At 43.2% G+C, this 15,298-nt stretch overlaps 1 protein-coding gene across 4 annotated transcripts in view; it reads right to left on the bottom strand.

The window, feature by feature from the left end:
• The window catches only part of LOC148028135 (actin protein 2/3 complex subunit-like protein), a 65,162-nt gene extending 50,083 nt beyond the window's left edge, over window positions 1-15,079 (bottom strand). For 2 of the 4 annotated variants that reach the window (XM_087689815.1, XM_087689813.1), the window contains exon 1: window positions 14,717-15,077. In XM_087689815.1, coding sequence (XP_087545941.1) covers window positions 14,717-15,057 — 341 coding nt within the window. In that variant the 5' untranslated portion in view covers window positions 15,058-15,077. Of the gene's footprint in view, window positions 1-14,716 lie in introns of all 4 variants that reach the window. The other 2 variants (XM_087689814.1, XM_087689812.1) reach the window with 2 other exon arrangements.
• Between the last annotated feature and the right edge of the window lie 219 nt (window positions 15,080-15,298).

The raw sequence follows: 15,298 nt of genomic DNA, 5'->3' as shown, positions 1-15,298 counted from the left end.
TACTACCAATGGCTGAGAATTACTGAGAATGCTTGAGCATAGACTGGAGGAGATCAGAAAATACTGTAGAGAGAGAGAAAATCAGCTGAAATGTATCTTTTGATTCGTAGTTCTAATGACAAATCCGATGGCACCAACAGCTTCAAAAGGGGGGTAAAGCACCAGCTCAACTGGTGAGCCCTCCTCTTCTACCGCCGCCTCTCCTGAGGCGGAAGAGAAATCCTACTGCCCCCTGTCCTATCACGGCGCGCGATCAGTCGCCGTTGCCTCTTTCAGAGCCAAATCTGATCACCTCCTCTCCCTCTACCAAGCTCCGAACGACTGCAATTCAGCTTACACCACCCTCCAATAGCCTTCTCCCTAGTTGCATGGGAAAGTTTTGCCAAGTGGCAACCTTCCTAATGCATTTTCAGCCATTAAATTAATTTTTCAGAATTAATTAATTCTGAAATTTAATTTTAGCCCTTTTGACCCTGCCCAAAATTAAACATGTCCATCTGTAATGAAATTGGCTAGGCCATTTGCAACTTGGAGTGGTTCCCAACCTCTGTTGACCCTTAGACTAGCATTAATTAATTAATTAATGCTAGTCCCTAGTGTCACCACTGACACTTAATGGCCAAACAATTGTCCTAGGGTCCAACTTGGCACTAGCTGAACACCAAAACCCAGTTGGCATAACTTAACACAACTTTTGCTTTAACACCCACTACATCTTCGGGGTCCTTGGTCCGTTCCCATGAAATAACTGCCATGTGCATCACATTTGCTAAACAACCTTGCACATTTGATTAATAACTTAATCAAATGTTACTAGCAAGATTAAAGCATCTCAAATTTTCACGTCCCCGTGACAGACCTCCCCCTTGAAAACCTTGCAATCGTCCTCGATTGCACTACATTGGACCAAAGCAAAAGTATACTGCACTGGAATTTCAATTTGGCATGACAATCACCACAACATTAGCCACTGTTGTCGAACCGTTGCATATGCGTAAAACTTATTGAAAATATCCAGCTAGCAAACATAATAGAAAACTGAAAAACAATCCAAAACTGTTGCTAGTAACCATTCGATGCATCCATAACTCATGTTTCTCAACCGTTTTGACTTCAAAACCACATTAAAGCATATTCTCAACATAAACCATGGCTGAAACTGTCAATGACATTCGTTTACATGTGGCTGTCCATGGAATCAGCTGTAAACCATTAAAAACTGAGCATGACCTGATCATAAACTGATCATGGACTGATATGAGAACTGATCACAATGGCTGCAAATGTGACTCCAAACTGATCACAAGCTGATGGTAAAAAAACTGATCAGAAACTAATGCAAAAACTGATGCAAAACTGATACCAAAGTGATCATAAATGGTTCTGAAACTGATCAAAAACTGAGCTGAAACTAATCAGAAATTGATCTCAAAACCGAGGCAAAAACTCATGCCAAACTGGTCCAAAAACTCATGCATAAGTATACTCTTAGAGCCGCGGTGACAACCATACTCATATACATGTATCTCACAGTGACTAGTACACCGAGTAGTGACCTCATGGCAGACATACTGTCAACACACTACCTTGGATGTATGCTGAATACATCCGAGATCCACTTCATACGAGAGCTGTCCAAAACCGGTAGAGTGGAAGTGCTACCACCCCCTTGAGCATCAGGCAATGCTCGGGACCCCTGCTCTACTGAACCTGAGTAAGCCAGATCCAAAGTCGGCTCTAACTAAAAGGCATCGAGATAAAGTTGCAACAATTGAGGATGGTCTGCCAAGTCATCCTCTTCCATCCATTTTGCATTCATTGGTGAATAGTTTTGAAACTTCACCAAATATCTTCTGGAAATTTTACCTCTGACCTTCCTTTCCTTATGTGCCAAAATCTGCTCGGGTACCAAAATCTCATCTAGTTCCTCAACCTCTGGCTGAATTTGTGCTAATGATCGACTCAAGCATACCATGATACTTGAAAATGTGCTGGATAAATAATTGTGCCATATGATCAGCCTTTATCTTCTTCCTCACCGGAATGAAATGGGCTTGTTTGCTAAACCTGCAAATAATAGTCCATATCCCATCATTCCCTCTAGGTGTCCTAGGAAGCTCAAAGATAAAGTCCATAGCAATGCTCTGCCAAGGCCTATCTAGAATAGGCAAGGGCTGCAGCAAGCCCGGCATCTTTTGCCTATCATGCTTTACCTTCTGACATACTGCTCTACATCATGCCTCAAAGCTGGCCAATAAAAGAAATGCTCCACTGCCTTGACTGTGGCATCAATACCTCTGTGTCCTGCATACGGAGGAGCATGACTTTCAATGATCACTCTAGGTCTCAACTGCTTTGTGACACAGTCGTCCATGCATCATCAGAAATCCATCTCTTAGCATGAAATGCTCATGCCTTTGGCCATTGCAAAGCTGATCATAAACATTAGCAAAGTCCGAATCAACAGCATATTGCTCTTTCATGGCATCCAACTCAGTGTGATAAACCATAGTGACGGCTGAAATTTGTGGCTTACGTGACAGTGCATCAGCCACAACATTCTTTTGACCATCAATGTGTACAATCTGAAAATGAAACATAGAGAGAAAATTTGCCCATCTCATATGCTTCTCTGACAACTTAGTTTGCGTCAGAAAGTACCTCAAAGTCTGATGGTCTGTCTACACTGTAAAATCAGCCCCCAACAAATAATGTTTCCACGTAGACAGTACATGAATTACAACCAAGAGCTCTTTCTCATAAACCTGTAAATTCCTCTTTGCACCATGGAGAATTCGGCTCTCATAAGCCACAACTCGGCCATCTTGCATTAGAACAGTCCCAATGCTATTACCACATGCATCACACTGAACCAAAAATGACTTCCTTAGATCAAGCAACACAAGTACAGGATCTGAAGTCATCTTTTCCTTCAACTTTTCAAATGCTGAAATTTCTATTGCTATCCATCTAAATGGCACACTTTCTTTTACAAAGCATGTAATGGAGATGCAATTTCAGCAAACCCGCGTACATACTTCCTATAGTAAGAACATAAACCCAAGAAGCTGCAGATCTCATGAACATTCTTCAAAGCTGGCCATGAACGTATTGCTACAACCTTAGTACGATCCATACGAATACCATCAGCCGATACAATATGTCCCCAGAAGTGGATTTTATGCAAAAAGAATTCACTTTTCTTGTCATTGATAACCAGCCTATGCTTACGTAGCTCATTAAAAACAATGTCCAAGTGCTTTCTATGCTCCGTCTCATTCTTTAAATAGACAATCATGTCATCAAAGAAAGTACCCACAAATGCTCTATGTGGCCGAAAGATGCGATCCATCATTCAATTAAAAGTGGCAGGAGCATTCGTAAGTCCAAAAGGCATGACAAGAAATTCATATAACCCAAAAGATATCCTGAAAGCTATCTTAGGCACACCCTCCAATCTAATGCGTATCTAATGATACCCACTTTTCAAATCTATACGGCTGAATATTGCTGCCCCCTACAATCTATCCTTAACATCATCGATCCGAGGGATCGGAAAGCGGTTCTTTATCATGATCTTGTTCAGAGCACGATAGTCAATACATATACACCATGAACCATCCTTTTTCTGCACCAAAAGCACTGGAGAACAGAAAGGAGATGAGCTGGGCTGAATCAACCCTTTTTCTAACAGCTCATTTACTTGACTCATAATCTCCTGTTGGGCTGCACTGACTCTATAGGGTGGTTTATTAGGAGGGCTACTTCCAAGGATAAGGTCTATGCCATGATCTTCGGGTCTTTCAGGTGGTAGCTGCCTTGGAAGTGACTGAGAGAAGCAATCAACATACATTTTCAAAAATGACATGCAATCCTTCTCTAATTTAGACATATTTCCAACATTCTCACTATCATCCTTATCCTTAGCAAAAACTAAATACGCTGAAAGATGATTTTTCATTACTTTAGAAATAGCAATTGCGGATACAATAGGGACAGATCAAGTGTGAGTGTCTTTCCCTTATGTTGAATAGTGATCTCTTTTGCATATGAATCAATCACTACATGCATACGGTGGCACCATGGCATACCCAACAACACATCACAATCCTCAAGTGGAGCAATGTAAAACTCTTTGTTGTCCACATATCCCTGTATGTGCAACCGAAGCTTTCCAATGAGTGGTGTGACAGGTTTTGCATGACCCTTACATGCCATTCCAACTTCCCCCATGGCTCTCAGCTCACCCTCTTTGATGCCTAGACGGGCTGCCATGTCAATAGAGATGAAGTTGGCTCGTGCGCCATTAGCAAAGAAGATCAATGCATGCTGATTCCTAATTTTGCCCCATGCTCTACACAACTCAGTAGCATCATTATTGGGCTGATCACTAACAACATCGGACACCAATCCCACTGATGTTTTGGGCCTTTTATCCTTAGGATCTCCCTGACTTTCTGATTTTGCAGCTTGCTGCCTATTGGGACAATTCTTGGCAATATAACCCTCCTGTTCACAAATAAAGCATTTATTTGCAGTCATCAATTCCCTACGTTGTGCAATGTTTTCAAGCCCTTTCTTTGCTGTTTTGGCCTCTTTTTAGGCTGGTTTTCAGATTATGCCCCTTTTCTCAGCCTTAAACAACTTTTTATTCGGCTTCTCCCCGCTCTCTTGGAAGCCCGAATCCTTTCCACGCAGCAAAGCATCGGCTGTAGTAGCAGTCTCTATGAGCTAAGACATGCTAGACACGGTGGATTTTATGCAAAAATCCCTAATTCCTTTGGGCAGCCCACATACATATTTTTCCACTTGCTCATGAAGGGGTACAGCATGATAAGAAATGACGGGCAGCAATGCATCCCAAAACTTCTTATTGTATTGCTCTAAATTCTTGCATTCCTTTGCATCAAGCTTGTGCCAAGCTGTCATGATGTGCACCTCAAAGGTACTAGTCAACCAATTCGATGCAAACATTTGCTTGAATTGTACCCATGTTGACGGTGCTCTACCTTGCATCAAGAGCGTGGACCACCACTGCAATGCATTCCCCTTCAAGAAAGTGGTTGCCTTTCGAATCTTAGAGGATTCGGTGAAGTTTCCCCCTGAATAGGCTGCATCAAACTGCTGAATGAAGGTCAAAGCTTTCAGCCTATCTTGTGCACCACTGAAGGACTCAAACTTCACTGCTTTTCCACCCTCATCAGAGCCTTTTGCTTCCCCTTTGGGAGTCAAGTTGTCATACACTGGCTGCTGCAAAAAGGGTGCATTTGCTGTATTTACATCATGACCAAGCCCAAATGAAGCATTTGGATGACCAGTAGTCATTCCCTGAGCCCCATAAGCATTCGGGGGTGCAGATGCATTGCCAAACATTCCACTTTGTGCCCCAGGCATCAAGCCAATGCTACCATACATAGGGTTTTGCACATTTCCAACCATACCCGAAAACAATGGGCCTTGCACACCATGCATTGGCTGTTGCATAAATAGGGATTTGTGCCATGCATTCCTGTATGCGGCCCTTGGCCAACCATTGCATGAAAAATCGTACTACCACCAAAGTATCCTGGCTGCCCCATCATGGCATGCATGCCCAGCTGTCCAAAATCCATTGGATTGGCACTTCCATAATGGCCTTGCATTTGCATTCCTTGCCCCATAGGTACCAACTGTTTAGCTTCATTGGCCTCTTTAGGAGCTTCAAGTGAAGGATTTGGCACTACTTTCGGTGCATCTTGCTGTCTCGAAGGTGTAGAAGTTAACTTCTTCTTCTTGCAGTCCTTCGGAGCATTCAAAAATCAGGTGAACTAAGGATCCTTTGCCAATTCTGCAAAGAGATTTGCTGCTTTCCTCATCCGATTCTTGAACTAGTCATCAAATTCCTCTTCACTTTGCTGTTCATCTACCTCACGGCGGCTCGAAGGCCCTGCATCTTAGCCAACAGCAACATTTTCAGCTTGTTGTCCATCATGAGAGCCTTGTCCAAGATTAGGCATTGCATTTCCTTCATTCCCATGAGAATGTCCATACTAAGAGGCATCATCACTGCTTGATTCCATCTCACTGTATGAAGACATGTTGCTGTAATTTCTCACCTGAGCACAAAAATCAGCACTAGCACAAAGCTTTGGCTTGCAATCAAGTGCCTCGAGCTCACCAAATCAAGAGATTTAAGTGATTTTCCCGGCAATGGAACCATGAAACCAGCCTTCCTTCTCAAATAGGGTGGTTTAACCTGATTAAGCACTTAACTGCAGCAATCAGCTTAGCAGTTGCAATTCTTCTACTTTCGTTGCTCATTATCACATGGTATGAAACAACCATGTTCTTGGTTTTGGTGCTTCGTGCTACTATTATTCACTGTTTCCAGTATCAAATTGTTGCCTTTAGATGCTCCAAAACCTATTGCATGCTGGGTAACCTGTTTTGCTATTGGTCTAAGTTGTTGAACTTTGCATTTTCACTACTAGAGCTTCTCACTCCAGTTTTGCTCTCATCTCTATGTTTTTCTACTGCTTGGGTACGTGAACTATGTAATGAACTATGAAACTCCTGATTGTTTGGCTTGGTTGACCACGAGTAACCCAGGTATCTCTTGCTCTATTCCACATCCTTATCTTGCATGTCACCAATCTTTGGAGGCTGGAATTACTTTGTTTGGGCTATTGCACTTGTCACCATGTTGTTGCACCTCTCCAAGATTTTACATTTGCCAGCTTACTGCTCTAGACAGTGGTAAACTTTGCATTTTTGCTGATCTAATAATATGCACAATCTTGCATTTGCATTTTGTGTTCCAACTATGGAGAGGGTCCAATTTGTTTGTTATTGTTACTAGTCACTACACTCACTCCAATTTTGCTCTCATCTCTATGCTTTTCTATTGCTTGGGTGTGTGAACTTTGTAGTGAACTATAGAACTCTCGATTGTTTGGCTTGGCTGACCACGAGCACCCCGGGTATCTCTTACTCTCTATTCCCCATCATCATCCTACATGCCACCGATCTCTTTTCTAATTGGCTTGAGATTTCTTCACCATGGCCTAACCTTTATCTTTTGAGGCTTTTTACTCGGGCTTGGAGGATGCTTGGTCTCTGTGTGTCAACTATGCGTTCTTCATCTACTACTTCGACCGTGTTTCAAGCCTTCCGAATTCACTCCGCAACTCTGCACTCCTCAAGTCTTCTTTGAAGAATGGTGGTTTCTAGTGTGCTTCATTGAGTTCACTAGGTGGCCACTTTCCTACTGCTTTGGTGGCCTCATCCCTATGCTATACAAATGAGATTGTGCCATGCTTATTTCATGGTGATCATGTTGCCCACTTGACAATGGTAACCAAAGCTAAGATGGTTGGCATGTTCTTTGCTAGCATGGCCAGTTTTATTTAGCCTACTAGATCAACAGTTGCTCCTCTGACTCTCAACCCTTAAGTTGGTGGTGTCAGAAGTGGTGCAGCAATGGAAGCGTAAAGAATATGCTGAAATAAATGCTGAAACACAAGACAGAAGAAAGAATGAACACAGTAGACAGATGAGAACTCAGATGTATGCTCGGGAAATGGAATCCATATCGAACACGAGACAGCAGCATACAACGGTGAGTCACTGGCTACGTGGGCTCCTCAGCACCGGCTCCTCTCTCCCAGAAGGATCTCCACTGATGGCTGAAGTACCACAGACTGTGGAGGAGGAGCCCTATAAATAGCCACAAAAGTGGGGAGCATAAAATGCAGGTCGGCCAGCATTTAATGCTGGTCGGCCAGCAATAAATGCTAAAAATACATCATAAATGGCCACAAAAATGTGCCATAAAATAGTGCATAAAATGCTACATAAAATGCCCAACCTCTGCACACAGACTCACACCATGAGCTGACTAATATCTGCTAACACCCTCTCTCAGATCATGTGTGATCTGATACAATAAAATAATGATGGAGAATCATAAACTACACAACAAAGAAACACCAAAAGGACCATGGATGTCCAAGCGGTGAGTGGCCAGCCCACCACCAAGATGCCTCAGAGAGTATCTGATGTCGATGTAGATCATACCAACAACACCTGAAAATAGAGAAGACTCATAGCAGCTCTCTGTGTAATGTCACCTATGTCACTCAGGACAGACAAAGCCAATCTGCCAAACATGTCTCTGAACATGTGACCATGGATTCCCGGCCTTTGGCCAAACCACCAAAGTGTCCCCTCATGTGAGCTCCAGACGAAAGCCTCTCGCTCTCTGTCAAGAAGAATAGCTCATCATGAACCCAAAAATTAACACCAGTCTCTAGGATTTCACTGCCAGATACCGTCGATGCGTCAGGGACATCCCTCTCTGGATCCTGTGCATCTATATCAAAATATAGATGAGGCACTGCAGCCCCACCAACACCCGCTCACACTCCTCTGGCATAAGAGAGTCGTGAGGGATGACCGCATCACCACCACTAGAAAGCAGCCGAGGAAGGGGCCACCAAGCCCTTCCCGCGATCCGAAGAAGAGGATCCCTTCCGCGCCTTGGACTTCTCCTTGGTCGGAGAATCGGAGTCGGAGTCTGATGAAGGAGAGGACTCATCGGTAGAGTCAGCATCCCGCTTCGTCTTCTGCTCCTTCTTCCTGGAAGCCGCTAACTTCTTGCAGTCCTTCCGCAAATGTCCCTTCTTGCCACAGTGGTAACACTGGGCCTTCGACTTCTTCTTCCCGTCACCCCTCTCTGAAGCTACATAAGCCTCACCTCCATAATGTGCCGGAAGCCGCCCCTGTAATCTCAAGGATGCCTCATGCTCAAGAAGCATCGAGGTCATATGTGTAAAACTGACAGGAGTCGATGATGTCTGTGCCCACAAAGCATTGGCCACTCCATCAAACTCCGGGGGGAGCTTGTAGAGGACCGTCCCGACAAGATGCACCTCGGGAAGAGCAGATTGCATGTGCTGAAGCTGGTCCTGTACCTGCGTAACACGACGAAGAAAAGACTGAATAGTATCTTTCGGCTCAAACTTCATCTGTTGGAGCTGGCCATAAAGTGTGACGGCCCGCATGGTGGAAGGTGCCTCGTACATCTGCTACAACTTCTGCCATACTTCAGGAGACGTCCTACAGGAGGTAACCGCCGGTAAGACCGCTTTAGAAATACACCGAAGCAACGCCGAGTAAGCACGGGCATCGTCCGAGTCCCATGTGAGCACCGCTTCCTCATGGCTGTCCTCATCAAAGTCTTCAGGAAGAGGAAAAGGACGGAGAGGTCGAGCAAGAGCTCCACAGACGATGTACCATAGCCGCTTCTGCACAAACCAAGCTTTCATGACAGCACTCCATGTGAGATAATCAGGTCCATGTAACTTATCTTCACTTGAGGTGCACGGAGGAGCCATCTGGAGGAGGTAGAAAAGAGAAGTAGAAGAAAAGAAGGTCGTTTGGAGAGTGAGCACAGCCAAAACGCAACCAAAAACACCAAAAATAGTGAGTTCACATGCAATATAACCCAAAGGCTGACCAAAATAAGCCAAAAGCTGCTGCACAAAGTGAAAAAATCAGGTTAAAACTGCCAAAAACAGCAAAAACGGCCTGAATAATCAGAAAAACAGGAAAAAATAATGCTGTAAACAGCAAAACACAAGCTGCAAACTCAATAAACAGGGGCTAAAGACTGGTGCCAGCAGTTTAATGAAGGAAACACGGGCAGCAAAGAGTGGAACAGCAGTAAACGCAAATCTGTCCAAAAAAAAACGCAAAACGCAAATGCTGAAACACTGTCGCCAGCAGCAAATCAACAGTCGCCAGCAAGAAGGACAGCTGGCTGATCAACAAGAAGGGTGAAAATCCTGAAATCAGCAAGAAAACACAGCACAAATAGGTTGCAGCCTGAAATCTGATACCATGTCAGAAGTGGTGCAGCAATGGAAGCGTAAAGAATATGCTGAAATAAATGCTGAAACACAAGACAGAAGAAAGAATGAACACAGTAGACAGATGAGAACTCAGATGTATGCTCGGGAAATGGAATCCATATCGAACACGAGACAGCAGCATACAACGGTGAGTCACTGGCTGCGTGGGCTCCTCAGCACCGGCTCCTCTCTCCCAGAAGGATCTCCACTGATGGCTGAAGTACCACAGACTGTGGAGGAGGAGCCCTATAAATAGCCACAAAAGTGGGGAGCATAAAATGCAGGTCGGCCAACAATAAATGCTAAAAATACATCATAAATGGCCACAAAAATGTGCCATAAAATAGTGCATAAAATGCTACATAAAATGCCCAACCTCTGCACACAGACTCACACCATGAGCTGACTAATATCTGCTAACAGGTGGTTCCATGCATAGTTATCAAGGGTTTCTGAAATGGGAGGCATGAAACGGGTTTCATAAGTTTCATACGAGTTTCGTAAAATGTTGGAAACAAGTTTCATTCGAGATGAAAAAAAGTATAAAAGTTTTATATACATAGTATTATTGTGCATTTCTTTTTCCAACACCGCTTGATTTATGAGTACTTGCTCATTATTATAGGGTCGAAATAATTATTTTATTGGCCCAATAGTTGGCCAACTATTTGGCCTATTTATAGGCTAGTTGCTCTCCTCTAATCATTCATCATTTGCAGGTCCTATTGGAGAGGGGGAGACAATGCCAATGCCCCCACAACTGGTTATTCACTGTTGTGAGCACCTATATCTCATGTCTTGATATATGAATTCCATTTCCTAAGCAAACTTATGAGTTCCCTCTTTGTAGTGTTCTTATTTCTTCTCTCTCTCTTCTCGCAATCTCTCGTGTTATGCAATCTATTACAGCAGTCTTGTACGCTTCCATCACTACACCCACTTCTGACATGGTATTAGACATCTGTGTTAGGTCCTAGAATGCTATTTATGCTATTGCAAGTCTGCCAATTGCTGTTCCTGATTGTCCCTAGCTGCTACTATCCAGGTGACCTGCTTCTGGTGCCAAATGGCTTGTTTCTAACCATTTGCTGCCTATGTTTTCATTTTATGCATTATTTAATTACTGTTTGCTTGCATTTACTGCTGTTACTATCTGCATTTTCGGTTTTCCACTTCCCTATAAGCTAGGCGATTGTCTTTTCAAGCTCTATTGGCTGAGATTGATCAGATTTTCCCTCTTTCAATAGTCGTTTCTATGATCAATTGTTTATCCATTATGTTGTGAACTCATGATTCATGCAATCTATGCTGTGTTTTGGCTGTATACTCATTCTATTTCTCTCCTTTCCTTTATCTTTTGATCTCGTCCTCTACACGTGCCACCTCCCTACTACTCTACTAATGATAGACTTCATGGCCTTGACTACCCTACATAGAGTGCTCTTATGAAAGCATGGTTTGTGCATAAGCAATTATGATACGTGGTTTCAAGAGCTATTGTGCGGCCTCGAAATCCAACTCTCAAGAAGCTGTGCTCACATGGAATACATATTCTGCTCTTCTCGGATACATTTTTCAAGGTGGTTTTGTACATTTAGTACAATACATTCAGTACGCGAATATGTGCAGTTTAGTACATACACAAAAATTTCAAGAATAAAACATGTTTCATACATTCATTTAAAAAATACATATAAAATTATATATTAAATCAGCCTACACGCATATAAATTGTGCAACTTAAAGATAGATCATGGAAAGCACAAAGTTTCCATGGATTTGAAATCATGGAAAGCACAAAGTTGCCATGGATTTGAGTTTAGACAACAATTACAAGGCCATATAAGAGTCGAAACTTAAAACTAAAGTTGGGTAAACCGTAGTATATTCAATTGAGTGAGAGAAAAAGATGCAAAATGGCATTTGCCATGGTAGATGCTATAGCCTATCACTCAATGCTCATAAAAAGACTAAATGACAAAGTACAAAATGGCTCATCACTCAAGAGGACTCATCGTTGGGCCCATATACATCAGGTGGAGAGTCATCCTCACTAGAAGAAGCCTCAAACACCTCACCAAAGTCCCCATCACTGATGAGGTTCTCATCATCATCATCATACTCAAGCTCTCTAACTAGACCATCCTTTGCAAACTGCAAGAACTGCATGTGCAGTAGAGGAACTACCCAAGCCGAGCCTCACATAGGTCCTAATGGGTGGTGAAGCAGTGGTCCTAGTGCTCGCAACTCGAGCAACAACTCAACACCCCCCTCAAGCATATGAGACTCGATGATCAATCTCTTCGAGCTCCATGTAGAGATCCTTGAAGATAGGGATAGGAGAAACTTGGAAGATATAAGGGAAAGGAGGAGAGAGGAAGTAGGGTTCTTGAAGAAGATGGTGGCTTGAAGAATATTGAAGAAGACGAGCAAGCTGCAAACTGATTTGTATGGTGAGATAGGGGGGAGAAGGCTGCCCTTTTATAATGGCTAAGCCTTGTGGTAAGGGACAAGAGAAGAGGAAGTATGATTCATGAACAAGGGAGGAGTGTGAAAGAAAAAGTGTAAGTTCAAACTTCAAATAGTCCCAAAAAACAATCAAAAAGCAGCACCAACGGCCCGATTCTGCATGCGAGCAATGATTACCTTTTCAAAACAATTCAAGCACACGAATCCTATACAAAACCGTACAGTACAAGCATATGGAAAGGTACTGCATGGAATGTTTTGTACATGCACAAAATGCAACCCTAACATTTCTCAAAAGGTTCTACCAACGATCACCTCTTGCACAACAACATCAAAGGTGTGAGAAAGCTCCAGATGTTGTATACGGCTCCATCGACCATGCATGTAGTGACCCTCTATGGTTAGCTGGATGAAGGTCAAGCTACAAGATACTATCCAACCTTTCTTACTTTGTGTTACACTAGTATAGGATCAGCTTCAGCACATGCAATCTACGCTTCCAGATACCCATTTAGTGGGGATTATGCTCTATAAGCTCCCCTTGGAGTTTGATGGAGTAGCCAATGCTTTGAGGACCCAAACATTTCACACACAACGCAACCAATGAGCTATGTTTTGATACTATTGGATCTATTGTGTGCTAGATGACATATTTTGCTACTAGTCTGAGCTGTTGAACTTTGTGTTTTCAGTGTTGGAGCTTCTTGCACCCTATGTTTTTCATCTTCAGCCCTTCATCTACTACTAGCAACCTATTTCTATGTTGAGAAACATTTTCCATGCTGCAAGCGACTTGCTCAAATCACACTACACACACTCAATTAGTTCACTTAGTTTTCATTCAGCATTCTTCATTTATTCCATCTCCTCTTCATTTGCATTTTTTATGAACCTATTGTACTAATTCATACACTATGTTTAAACTACATACCCTAGTGTACACTCACAAAGGTGACACTTGCTTCTAGAGCACACAAATGTGCACTTGGCCGTGACACTTGCTTCTAGTGGACACAGATGTGCACCTAGCTAAGCTTGCATGGGATGAGAATTAACAAACTCCCTCCTTTCAACTAAAGCCTTGGTTGCCCTGATTTGTAGCTCAACCATCCCAAGCTAAATTGAGTGATATTGTGAGACTTAACACTAAGAGGATTGGGAGAGTCCAATGTAGTAACCAAGTATGAAGACCACTTAGTACTAGACAAACTTCTTTCATCCCTTAACAAATGGCTTATCACAAACACACGTTTGTCAAATGGCCTTAAATGTGCTATTGGCCAAATCCACACGTGACCACACTAGTTGAGGACAAAGATAGGGAGATACAAGGGTATCATAGCGAGGGATCATTTCTGTCAACGATAGACACTAATGAGCGCTACATATGCCACTACACTGTATATTATGTGATACAGGGAGACACCATGTTTCTTGAGACAAGTTTGGACTATTACGGCAAATCATGAAGCATGAGGATCAAGTATGCCTATGATAATTTTTGTTGGAGCTCAGCTCACACAGCCCCCTCTCTCTCTCTCTCTCTCTCTCTCTCTCTCTCTCTCTCTCTCTCTCTCTCTCTCTCTCTCTCTCTCTCTCTCTCTCTCTCTCTCTCTCTCAACATGGTCATTGAATCAAAGAATAATTAAATGTACAAGAGCCTGTTTGGCTAGCATGCAAAAGCCATATGCACGGCTAAAAAGAGAAGCTTCAAAACAACCACATGGTAGCTGCAAAAGAATGAAACTCTTTGAAGCCCTTGAACACTAGGAGCTTCCTGCACCGTCATGCATGAACGGTGATTGAAGCTGTACAAAAAACCTCTAACCATGGAGCAACTTCATCCATGTCAAGGATAACAACCCATGCCCGTATATGGAAGCCACATGCCACAATAATGAGCCTTTAATGTGGCCAATACGACCACGAAGTGTCAAATATAAATCCATTTCGAGGAGGCCAGATGTGCCAAAGCATTTCAAACAGGGCCAATCCAACGCATGAAATGATTCAAATGAGAATCTCTCTCTCTCTCTCTCTCTCTCTCTCTCTCTCTCTCTCTCTCTCTCTCTCTCTCTCTCTCTCTCTCTCTCTCTCTCTCTCTCTCTCTCTCTCTCTCTCTCTCTCTCTCTCTAAACGAAGAAAACGAGTGCGTGTATGTGGACACTGCTAATAATAAAGAAGGAAATTGTGCATACGCGAGTGCGCGCGTGCGTGTGTGTGAGAAAAACAGACAGAGAAAGAGAGAAAGAGAGAAAGAGAGAAAGAGAGAAAGAATGGAACGTTATTGATCTTAGCAAAGTTCCTTTTCTTTCTCTTGTATCGTCATTTCCGCCTCCATCGCTACATTAACTTACTTGTTCAAAGGCTTGGAGAAAGCTTCGCTAAGTCGAGGGGGGCTATCCTGAAGCCAACTGTCGTCCTCCATATCGAGGTCGTCCGAAGCCATGACAGGAAAGAGCCCCGGGCGAGGTTTCCCTCCAGCGGAAAACAAATGCGTCACGCAGAAACTCCAAACTCTTGGCTTGAAAGAACAGGGGGAAACGACCACTGCCCTCGCAAGCTCGTAGAAAGCCAAAGAAAGAAAAGGATCGTTAGGATTTATACATTCGTTTAGTGCTCTCCAAAAGACGCAAGCGGAGAGGGAAAAGCAAGAGAGTGACGGCTTTCTTCGTATCGAGAGTGTATCCGTAGACATTTAAGAGCGGGATTAGTCCTCGGAACCCATCCTTTGTATGACCCTTGAAATGCTTCCCGAGCGCGCCCCCCCCGCCCCGACCCGACTGCTGACATGGCGCAATCTTGCGAGTACGATTTGACGTTCCCATTTTCTTCCCTGCAATTTATTATTCTATATTTATCTTGTGTTTCCACTTCACAAATCTTTTGAGCCTCCCACAGCAAGACCGTCGTCTTATTTGTGTAGTCGTGCATCACTA

Source organism: Lygodium microphyllum, chromosome 12, assembly GCF_053477565.2.
Source record: "Lygodium microphyllum isolate KBCC chromosome 12, Lygodium_microphyllum_v1.1.10, whole genome shotgun sequence".
NCBI classification, from domain to species: domain Eukaryota; kingdom Viridiplantae; phylum Streptophyta; class Polypodiopsida; order Schizaeales; family Lygodiaceae; genus Lygodium; species Lygodium microphyllum.
The sequence above is the reverse complement of the archived record's forward strand: the minus strand, read 5'-3'. Positions and strand labels throughout refer to the sequence as shown.